The 12642-nt window shown below is 35.9% G+C and overlaps 1 protein-coding gene across 1 annotated transcript; it reads right to left on the bottom strand.

The window, feature by feature from the left end:
• Nucleotides 1-507: 507 nt before the first annotated feature.
• Nucleotides 508-6212, bottom strand: LOC126298420 (ubiquitin-like modifier-activating enzyme 1). Its single transcript, XM_049989748.1, has one exon. The coding sequence runs from the start codon at nt 6058-6060 to the stop codon at nt 2905-2907; it is 3156 nt and encodes a 1051-aa protein (XP_049845705.1). The 5' UTR covers nt 6061-6212; the 3' UTR covers nt 508-2904.
• Between the last annotated feature and the right edge of the window lie 6430 nt (nt 6213-12642).

Below are 12642 nucleotides of genomic sequence, written 5' to 3'. Positions count from 1 at the left end.
TTACCCTTCAGCACATGAATGTAATGTACTGCCATGTGTCACATTTTACTGCCTAATTTTCACTTATGTTGATTCATCTACTTTGGACTGACTGAAAGAAAGTAATTCTGAGTGATCATTTCACTGCTGTAAAATCTGCCTCACTGGAGCTTCCAGTGCTAGACTCCAACCTGGGACTTTTGCCCCCCTGCAACCAACTACTCTACCAACAGTTATTCAAGCACGACTCATTAACTGCTCTCTCAGCTTCACTTCCACCAGTACCTCTTCTTTTCCTACCTTCCAAACTCCTGAATTCTCCTGTATACTTTACAGGACTTGCACTCCTGGGAGTATGTCTGGACATTTCTAATCAGTGTACACACTGCTTCAGAGCGATATTTTATTTTGTCTCATTGTCTTTGTCACTAGCAGTAAGTCCGAATCATGAGTGCACACTGCACTCAACTTTTACAGCTATTACTAAGAAGGTACAAAGGTTCGGTTTTCTTTTTCAAAAAAATGAAGTAAATGATTAAATAAGATTTATTTTAGTGCACCCAATACATTAATCATGCAGGACAATCAGATGCACAATTCTGTCTACATGTGAAACACACAGTTCAAAAAGATAGTACAGATACCATTTTACCCAATTCTAAGGACACATTACACATACTTCTTTGATATACAAAGCCAGAACTGACAACAAAAATGCATCCCCATTAAAAACAAAATTAATGTGAGCATAAAAATTACATTCAATATTCCTATGCTGTTCTCAAAGAGCACTAAACAATAATTTGCTCACAGAACACTACCATGTTAAATAAAAAAAAAAATATGGGCACAGCACAGATATTCAACAAGACTGATAAAAAATAAAAAAACAATAATACAAAATACACACAGAAAGAGATGCTTTAAATCTTCTAAAACAGTGTTGCAGTGATACAAAAACTGTATGCAACAGCTGCACATTTTGAAAATGCACATATATTAGGAATGGCATCATCACAGGCAGTTGAATATGTGCACTATCAATAAGCCCAGCAAACCGTCAGTCTCCCACACATGTCAAAAATTTTAGTTTTTGCCCCTTTCTCACATAGGTAATTTAGCACTATGTGATGCTTCCAGAGCGAATGTTTCATTCTGTAATCAAACTTCATTAAGTTTCAGTGTTATTATAATAAAAAAGAAAAATGAATTTCATGAAAATATATTTTTCCTAACACTGTGCCTAAATAAAAATCCCAGCCAGAAAGTACTGCACAATATGCAAAATTGCATTTAAAATATGTTCTGTTATTGACAAAAATGATGCTCTTCACAGGTCAGCAGTTATTTAAGTATAGCCTTTAGAAATTTCACAATTTATACATTTCTGTATGAAAATAATATGCATCACCACATCTAAATATTCAACACATTATGTAAAATGTTATCTCAAAGTTTCCCTACATTACCAATCATCTGATTTCAACTGTACTGATCATTTGCTTGCTCCAATGAAGCTATTTATTCAGTATCTAAGCTTATATACCAAGGTTCTCATTACACACAGTGCTTAAGATTTTCAAGAATTTTCATTTCAATGTAGGCATTAAACTGAAGGCCATGAAACAGCTGGACTCTACACAAAAAATATCTGCACACATCATTTGCAAAGCACTTGGTATTTTCAATCATTAACAAAATAGAGGCAGTACTTTACAACTGCACACATACAAACCACCAGTGTGGAGTGTAATAAACTATATTACATGAGAACTTTTTTTATTTTTTATCACTTCTGAAGAGTATGTTGATGTACACACATTAGCAAGCTTCAAAAATGCATTAGTGAAAAATTGTGCCATTCAACTTTGTAGTTTCACAAGTACTAAGATATCAAATGTTTTGTTAAAAATGAGCATTTTAAATACAGCACTGAGTACAGTATCCTAGGAATGAGAAACATTGCAAGACTTGACTAGCTATTTAAATCTTTAGATAAATAAAATTGCTCCAGCAACAATACCACATAATACAGCAATTGTGGGTGGTCAACAATGTACACAAGTGGTAATGGATCTTTCAGAACTGTTTCAGACTTTCACATTTGTACTACACTTCAGAATTTGAAGTATTTAAAAATATGTGATAATCTTAACAGAAAAATAAATATGAACAGGATGTCTTAAGACATGAGCACCACAATTTTGAAGTGAAGCATGTAGAGATCAAAAGCCTTCCAACAAATTACAACCAAAATGTATAACCTAAGCATTATTTCGACTGAGGATAGTAAAACAAATCGAAACATTAAACCAAAATTAATATTTCAGCATTGCAGTTACATAGGCCTATTCTAGGAAGACAATATCACAAAATATTAAATACTGATGCACAATATACAATAAAGGGCTAATCCCTTAACCTTCCAGGATATAAGTAGCAAGTTTTAAATGAAATTTAATTAAACACTAAAAATATCACCACATGATTAAACATAGCAAGAAATTACAAAACATAAAAAGTAAGTACTTCACTTCCATAATTTTTTGTCCTTTGGACTTATAAAACTGGATGTTTATCTTAAAATTTCAATACTGAGATCAAGACTAGAAACTGTTCTGATAAAAGATATGGTGGCAATAAATTAAAAATTCTAACACACACACACACACACACACACACACACACACACACACACACACACACACACAGTCACTCACTCACTGTATTAACAAAATCCTACAGACATTTCCAAGAAACACAAAGATGACATAAAATTTCGTAAGGATTAACAACGAAACTGTTCCCCTTATGGGAAACACCCCTGAACAATAATTGCATGAACTTCAGAGCACAATAAGCACATAAAATTAGAGGAGGGCTTAAAACTGTAATACTGTAAAGCATGACACTGAATTAATGCTGTCATGGGAGAGTGTACCGAACATATGGTACCTCAATGTCATTACCCTCATCATCATTGCAGCACAACTCGAAAACCAAAGCCCTAACATGGGGTTCCAACTTCTTCTTAGACACCTTTTTAACAATTTCTGACATAGGAAGAGACATTCGCTCTAAAGCTTTTGCTTTTGGCATAAAGAATGAATACAACATACAGACTCCTTGAGATAGCATTGTAATTTCCAACTTATGGTTTTCTTTAAAGTAATTAAGAAATTCTTGGAGGGTTAGTTCACCGGAAACTTCAAAACGATCCCACAGACTCCATTCATTATCATAATATTTCATTGTTGGTGCAGCAATAGGCTCTGAAAATGCAAAGAGAGGCAAAGCCAAATTAATAAATCCATTTTTGTAGCGATTTAATACTTTGAAACCCTGGGTCAGTTTGTATAGTTCAAGACAAATAAAACCAGCCACAACTGAAGTAGTAGTGGCAATGGCAGGAATTATTTTGCCTGCTATGAGCTTGCTTTTATGGCGATCAGCAAGCGGAATTCTGTAGTTTAGAGCCCTAAGATTTGAAGCTGCCACAATAAAGTCCATGTGGAAATTGGTGTCATCATCCTTTTCAAACTCTAGTGGCTTTATAGTAAGTTCTTTAAGATTCTCCCAAGTTGGCAGTGCCTTCATCAAAGAGTTAACTCGGTCATGATCTACAGCCCCATTACCAGAAGCCTCTGCTAACAGAACCTGAGAATCATTTACAGCTATTTTAACCCCAGACTTTGGAACAAATTCAGGTACCTCTACAGTCTCCACAATACTTGCTATAGCTTCACGATCTCTGTTTTGAGGTATACCATACACTTCAGCTTTCAGATTAGCGGCAGCAATAATATAATCCAAATGTAATGGATCATCAACAGAAAATTCTAAAGGTTCTGGTCGACGTTTAGGTCCAGACCAGAATGGTTGTCCAGTGGAGGTCAACTGATCTGGTGGAAAATTGAAGAGTAGCTGGCGTATTTGATTGTTGTACTGCTCCTGCCAATGGCATCTCGCCCACTTCACACAGTCTTCAAAACTAAAAGGGCGCTGATCAACAAGAGCTTGTTTTACAGACTCTAATACCTCTACTGGCTGAACGCCCGGTAATTTCAGCATCTTTTCAGCAAATGATGGATCTTCCAAATACTTTGCAGCATTCTGAGCACTGTGGCAAAAGAGACCTTCAAATACATCACGAGCCCACTGTAATGTATGCTCAATTGCATTTGGAAAATTTTTTAGCGTACAAATTGGAATGCTCTTTTCTGGCGGATCTTGAGATGAACTGTATGATTCTGTCAGAAATGGCACAACCACTTGTGTATTACCCTTAGTACCTAACGTGCCCGATTCGAGCAGAGGCTTTCGGTAGTAAACACAACGGCGATCTACATAAATACGAGCATCAATATTATCCAGAGCATTTGCAACGCCGTCCAATTCTTCAAAAAATTTGTCGTCATATATTTTTTCTGTTTCAAGACCAACCCTTGTTTCATAAGCAATTATATTTAAAGATGGATTCATGATCTTAACAGCACGTGCGGCTACCGCCGATTTTGGTTTCTGCACATCTGTAGATCTGAACAAGAATTGTCTATTCAGATTGGACTTTTCAATCAAATCCATATCTGTAACTATAAGTTTCCCATCATCCTTGGTGCCAACACCCATCATCGCGAAGTTTTTCAGCAGTTCGCACCCTATCGCTCCGGCACCGACTATGAAGTACTTCAATTTACCTAAACGATCTTGGAAATCTTTCCCGAACACCGCTATCTGTCTATCATGTCGACTGCCCAATGGAGCACAGCATTCTTCAGTCATGTCAGACAAATCAAGAGGTAAACATTCCAGAGCATCAAAATATAACCACTGAAAAATTGGGTTAAATTTTCCACTGCATGCTTTCATGACTTCCTGTGCAACAATGCCACCTATAGCAGCATCAAGTGGGGCTACATCTCCCCTGGAAATTTTTGAAAATAAGGAAAGAATGTCAACTTGCAATTCAGCGTCAATTGCGTAATCTTCCCTTATTTTCTCTGCCAACGTTAAAAATTCTTCAGAATCCTCCGAGTTCCACGCTCGGGGAAACTTTTTGTGCTGTTTAACAAATTCATGGAATGCCAAGAACGCCAAATGGATCTGCATTGCTCGATCAAATTTTGCCCAGTCTGTCACAACGAATTCTGGACTCTTCAGAGACTCATTCAACGGTTTGAAGTTCACAGTTTTCGGCATCTTTACTTGGGTAACAATTCCACCATGGATATAATCGCTGAAATTACTTGTATCACCAATTGAGAAAGTGTATGGTCCAAGGACACGTATTTTTCGTGGTTCACAAGTATTCAGTTCTGTCATACCTTCGATCTCCGAGAACTTCACGAAGTCGCCGTCTTCGAAGCCATGACGTGCGTCGTCCACGCAAGCCACCAATCCTTCTGCATCCTTGGAAATACTCGCAATCATAGCCGACACAGGGCTTTCACCATTTACGTCAACGACTGTAAAGTTTTCACCAAAATCACAAAAAACTTGCGTAAATAAACCACGCACATCTGCCACGATTAGAGCAATATCATTGGAGTGAGTGACTTCTGAAACTCGCAGCTGCTCTTCTAGCGTGCTTTCTGTCAAAACAACCACTTTAAATTGCTTTATGAAACTCTCTGTCAAGCTATCTGTGTGGACACTGGTAGGAACATAGTTATTAAGGGCTGCTAGCTGACTGTGACACGCTTCAGCCCTATTTTTGCCAATATCTTCTTCAGTAAGGTAAAACTGAGAATTCAAATCTGCTATTTCACAAGCAACAGTGTCATGCAATGTCACAGATTTAACGCCGCCTAAAATTACATTCTTCGCAATTTCAACGCCCAAACCACCAAGTCCTGAAATTAGTACGTCTGATGTAGCCATACGACGCATTGCTTCGTGTCCCAAGACATAGAGCTGTCTGGAATATAGCCCCTCATCTATTTCAGCAACACCGTTAACTCCGTTCACCGCCATGTTCTTATCACTTGAAACAGTTTTTACAACAGCTGTATATTTAGAGTTAATTTTGCGCCTCTTAGCAGGGGGATCCACCTCAGTAGAAACCACTGACAGTCTAGACATCGGACACACAAACTTCACAGTCACTTTCGTTTACACTCCACAGTAATGTTCACAAAGCAATTCGAACTACATGAATACGAAGAACAACTCAACGCTATGTCAAAGGTAACATGCCAACAATCCCACAGCCTTTGTTATGTACCGATAATCCTCGTTTCTGTAGCGAATGGAAACTTGCAGATATATAGAAGCCCAGCCACCTAGCTCTCCACCACCACCTTTACACGATAGAAACCTTCAGGATCACGTAAGGGCCACTTGTACGATTACGGGATAAAGCCAGGAAAAAGCTAAATATGGTAAAACTGTGAGTAGATGTTGTACAACGACAATTTCAATTTCTCCAGTTGCCTATATATGGACTTCAACTATTTCATGTGATGGATTTAGACTATTCCATGTACAAACACACTAGATTAGTCAGGATGGAGAACTGTTTTAAAAAGCAACGACAGAAAAACTGTTTCTTTGAAAAAAAAAAACAGAAATAAACTAAATAATTCTCTTGGACCTTTGACAGATTTGCACGAAGGAACAGAAACTAACAGCGTAGAGCCGTTATTTAACAGCCAATTCAGGCCGTATTCACGCAAAACCTAAGCAGTGTGCATATGCATGTATGCGAATAGACAAGGAAAAAACATTGCATGAGTGACGAGAGAAAAGCACCTCCAATTAAGCTATATGTTTCTTTCCAGGATGTGGCAGCAATAAACCCTAAGGTGGATAATCTGTGTCCCAGTTGTGTTACCATGTTCTAGGCCAGCGCAAACGATGATGCTAGAAATGAAATGAGAAAACGTCAGCACTCTGTTAGCGACATATTGCGTTGTTTATGAAACACTAGTGTCTTAGATTTCTCAAATCCAAACCGACATAATTCGCCTATATGATTTTGTGTCAATGTAGAAATTAGAAATGATACTGAAGATATGTGTAATACTTATATAAGAAACAGACAAACATACTATTTGTGGACAGATGTAGATTAGGGGGATATTCCACACAGCACATAGACTTCATCTGAACAGCTTCTGTAAACAATATATGGCTGAAAGAATTCTGGGATATTCTAAAAAAAGTATAATTAAACTTAAACACTATATCAAATTCATTAACTTTTGCTCTTTCATCAGTTGCCCAAGTACTGAGCCCTCCACAATCACTAGCAAATCAAGACCTCTGGTCACATGATGTGCCTCTACCACCATCGGCAGTATCAGAGGGAAGTAGAAAAAGTACAAGAACCAGGAAATGTTCAACTCTACAGAATTTTTGATACCTAGCCTCAGTTCCAGGACCAACCAATGAATATGGAAAATGCAAAATTTAAATTAAATGTGAGTGAGACAGTAAATATGACTTCACACCTCTCTCATAAGCTCAATTATAAATCTGAACATTTACTGTCACAATGTTTAACTTTTACCCAACAAAACTGAAGAATTAAATATTCTACTAACCAGTAAGCGTAGTGATATTTCAGTAGTTTTCCTTGCAGAGCACTAGCTCTGCACCAGTTTAATGAAGTTGATTTCACTGTAAATTTTAAGTTGTGTGATCACTATTCCAAGGGACAAAGATAAACAGCTGGGTAGCCAACTTCACAAGCAACGTGTTGCATCTAATCAATTACCTACACTAATAGGAATAGAGGAGACAAAGTTTTTTAAAGTGCAGACATAGAATTACAAACTAAATCTCATTGTAGATACAATTTACCATCTCCCCTCTCCCCTCCTTCTCGAGTAATCGTAATGGTTTCCTGCACAGACTAAAATTGTTTTTAAGCAAATTAACTCTGTGGAAACATGATTTAATTATATGTGAAGCGTTTAAGATTGACTTTCTACCCAAAATAGAAACAGGATGACATTGTTCAATCTTGAAAAATTGCATTATCTACATGGCATTGTAAATGGTACAGCAGAACAGCACACACATCCAAGTCAAACTTAGATCAAATTGTTGTAAACAGAAATAAATCAGCAAAGTACTGCAAGTATACAATGTAGGATTCAGTGACCACCAAGTGCTCACACTGAATGTCAATGCAAATAAAGTTAGCTGAAACCTAACCCACCTAAAACTTTATGATAGGATTACACTGAAGTTAACATAGGTAATCTAAATGGTCTCCTAAGTAAAGTAAAGTGGACAGAGAAGTATGTCAGTGATGTCAACAAGAAATTTAACATTTTTCTTGATGAAATGGTCAATAATTTTGAAGAGGCATTTCCACAAAAAAACAATGCTAAGTAACGCCAAGATTAGATTAGATTAGATTAATACTTGTTCCATAGATCATGAATACGACACTTCGTAATGATGTGGAACGTGTCAGGTTAATAAAAGATGTCTGTACAAGAAATTACATTACACAAAATATTGCATGACACTAATGATTAAGTTTTTTTTTTTTTTTTACTTACTTTATATCTAAAAATTCAGCCAATGAGTAGAAGGAGTTGTCATCTAGAAATTCTTTTAATTTATTTTTAAATGTTAGTTGGCTATCTGTCAGGCTTTTGATGCTGTTTGGTAGGTGCCCAAAGACTTTTGTGGCACCATAATTTACCCCTTTCTGTGCCAAAGTCAGATTTAACCCTGCATAGTGAAGATCATCCTTTCTCCTGGTGTTATAGGTATGCACACTGCTATTACTTTTGAATTGGGTTGGATTATTATCAACAAATTTCATAAGGGAATATATATACTGTGAGGTTACTGTGAGGATCCCTAGATCCTTAAATAGATGTCTGCAGGATGACCGTGGGTGGGCTCCAGCAATTATTCTGATTACACGTTTTTGTGCAATGAATACTTTTCTACTCAACGATGAATTACCCCAGAATATGATGCCATACGAAAGCAGTGAATGAAAGTAGGCATAGTAAGCTAATTTACTGAGATTCTTATCACCAAAATTTGCAATAACCCTAATAGCATACGTAGCTGAACTCAGACGTTTCAGCAGACCATCAATGTGTTGCTTCCAGTTTAACCTCTCATCAATGGACACACCTAAAAATTTTGAAAATTCTACCTTAGCTACAGACTTCTGTTCAAATTCTATATTTATTACTGGAGTTTTGCCATTTACTGTACGGAACTGTATATACTGTGTTTTATCAAAATTTAAAGAGAGTCCGTTTGCTGAGAACCACTTAATAATTTTGTGAAAAACATCATTTACAATTACATCACTTAGTTCTTGGTTTTTGGATGTTATTACTATACTTGTATCATCAGCTATAAAACCTCCTGTAAAATGAAAGAATACTCCATAAGTTATGTATACAAAGCAATGTCTCCTCAACTACTTAAGTACTATAAAAGCTACACATTCATCCCAAGAACAGTGATGAGACAGGATAAAAGGATGCACAATGAAGAGTACATTCACAAATCTAATAAAAAGATGAAAGAAACGTCATATGTTATAAAAAGCACACAAACATTGGAATGAAACTCAATAAATGATAATTAATCCAGAAGCTGCTGTAACCACTTTCAGCAAATTATTTATAAATATAGCCAATGATATGGTCAAAAATAACCAGCTACAAAGTATCTAACAGTAAATTAGGAAAATCACATGTGTACAAGGTCAATATTCATTACTGTAGTCACTAAACATGGTGTAGTAAAAGCGTTTAGAGGTTTAAAAAATTTCTTATTCAGTTAGCATTGATGGAATCTCAGCAACTCTCATCAAGACATGGGCACTCACTAATCAACTAGTCGATGTGATAAGGCTATTTGTTTTTATTTATTTATTTATTCCACATTCCACTGATCCTTGCTGTGATGAATCACAAGGATGTGGCAGGAGTCAGTTTTACATCATTATACTGATACAATAAACGCCATGAACAATAACAAAAGTGCAGCAAATTGGTGAGTAAGATTAGAAGTTGAAGTGAAATTAACATGGTGAAGTGCTTCAATGTCTTACTTTAATCTAATCTTGTGTAGACACCAGCCACTTGAGTAGTACTCGAGAAAACGTCATACTAATGGCCTATATGTGGCATCCTTTACACTTTTCCGAAATTCTCCCAATAAACTGTAGCTGACCATTCACCTACCCTGTCACAAACATCACATGCTCGTCCAGTTCATATCACTTTTCAGTGTTGCGCCCAGGTATTTAATGGATATGACTGTGTCAAGCAGCACACTACTAGTGCCGTATTTGAACATTATGGGTTTGTTTCCCTACTCATCTCCATTAGCTGACATTTTTCTACATTTAGAGCTAGGTGATTCTATCTGCTCTCTTCTGTACAACAAAGATTTTAATGGCTAGTTTGATTACCCCCCAAAATTTTACCGTTCCACAGGATAGAGTGAAAATAGCCAAAATAAGCAGTTTTGATAGCATTCATATAGCCAACAGTGGTAATTACAGGCAGGGAATAAGTTGCACACCGAGTCTTTTATTAAGGTCTGGACTACATCCAGACCAATTTAACTTGCCATCAATTAGAGTGGCCAGGAACTTTGGAACTTCATAATGTAATATATTTTGGTTATCACAGCTCAAATACATTACTTCATTTTCTTGTTGCGGTGCATGAAATTTCATATATCAAGTTTTTTTCAATAATTAGTGTCAATCCATTAGATTGAAATCAGTGTAAAATGTCTACAAGCACATCATTAAACTTATTTTCTAGTTCGCTCCAGACAGAATAGTAGTGCAATCAGCAAAATTGTAAATTAACTCTCAGTTTTTGCATAATGTGGGAGATCATTGATGAAGATAAGAATCAGTAAAGTTTTCAAAATGGATACTTGTCGCACTCCATATTTTAATGTGACCCGGTCAGTTGAAACAGAACAGCCATCAGTACCATTAAGTATCATATTTTGCTTTCTATTTTGTAGATATGATTCTGTCTACCTACCTGTGCTACCACTCAGATCATACAAATCGCTCTTCTTTTAAAAAAATTGTGAGTTGCCCAGTCTAAGGCTCCTGACAAGTCATAAAAAATTCCAATAGGTGACATTTTTTTCATTTATTGATTTAAAAACCTCAGTTGTGAGGGAGAAAATAGCCTGCTCTGTTGATATATTTTGGAAATCAAATTGGTTTTTGTTGACGATGTTGTGAGTCTTGAGGTTGGCTACAGTTCTTTTGTACATCAGTTTCTCTAATGTTTTCCTTGTTTTACAACACGAAATTTTAATATCTCTGGGACAATACCTTGCTGCAAAGATTCATTGAAAACGTGGAATAGAAACTACAAGCAGACTGTCTTTTTTGAGGTCAAAAGCGTATTACATGTTACTGCTTTGAGAATTTGCACAGTCTAATTAGGGATTTAGTTTCTGTATGGTAAAATAAGAAACTGCTATGAAATAGTAATGATAAATATTTAATTTGGTGCAAGCAGGATGTTTTTTCAGTTGAGACAGCTCCTAACATTAGTAGAACTTTGAGTTGTCTAATGTGTAAAAATGTTAATAAAAATATGAGAAGCGGAATTCTATGGATTAGTGTGATTGCTGGATACATTTTTGATGTGCAAAATTGGAAATCTGACACTTGATGATACTAGGATTCTAACTACATACCAGATTGACAGCCCATGGTTTCCACCACCTTATTTGCAAGAACACGTCATACCATAAACCAAACGAAATGTGTGAGTGTAAACTGTGTCACCAAATTTGCAAACGATACCAAATAGAGCTCTGTACCAAAATGACACGAACAATAAGTGACTACGCAAATCACAATATGTGAAATTTTTAATTTATCTTATTATTATCACTGTACATTGTATTTGTATGACTATTTGGCTGCAATAAACTTATTATTAAAAAAGTAGTACACCCCACACCTCAATAAAATTAGACGTCTTTTACTCATGCTGAAGAACAAAATTAAAGACATTCAAGAAAACAAGAACATATACATAAACTTAAGAAAAATATACAAATCTGAAATTAAACAGCAAAAATGAAAGCAAATGAAGAATATATTTTAAATTCTAAAAAAAATGTAAAGCTGCCCGGAACATAGTTAAAAGTGCAGATAAACATAGGAATGGGAAAAATCAGTAAGCCAATTAATTGTAACACTCTCAACGAACACTGCATAAATTCTTTAAATGCCTATTCACCAAAAAGTGGTGATTTAATTAATGCAGAAGCTTCTCTTTTGTAATCATAGAATAAAATGGATAAAATATTGAACTGGAGTAGAATAACTGCTACAGATATAAATAACTTTGCAAACAAGCTGAACAGCTCTGGATTCAGTAACTTTGTAATAAAGTTTATAATTAAGGGAATTAGAACTACTCTAATCTACCTTGCAAATAAAACCCTTGATGATGGCATTTTGCCTGATTACCTTAAAATTACAGATACATTCTCCATATACAAAAAGGGCGACAGAAAAATACCAGATGACTATAGACCAATATCAGTTGTCCCTATACTGGCCAAAATCATAGAGAGCTATTTCCACACCCAGAGTTACATGCATTTTGAGAGCAATAAATTACTTAATGACAGCCAGTTTGGATTTAGAACTAATCAGTCAACCATAAAAGCTATTGAAAG

This window comes from Schistocerca gregaria, chromosome X (genome assembly GCF_023897955.1).
Source record: "Schistocerca gregaria isolate iqSchGreg1 chromosome X, iqSchGreg1.2, whole genome shotgun sequence".
NCBI lineage: Eukaryota > Metazoa > Arthropoda > Insecta > Orthoptera > Acrididae > Schistocerca > Schistocerca gregaria.
The sequence above is the reverse complement of the archived record's forward strand: the minus strand, read 5'-3'. Positions and strand labels throughout refer to the sequence as shown.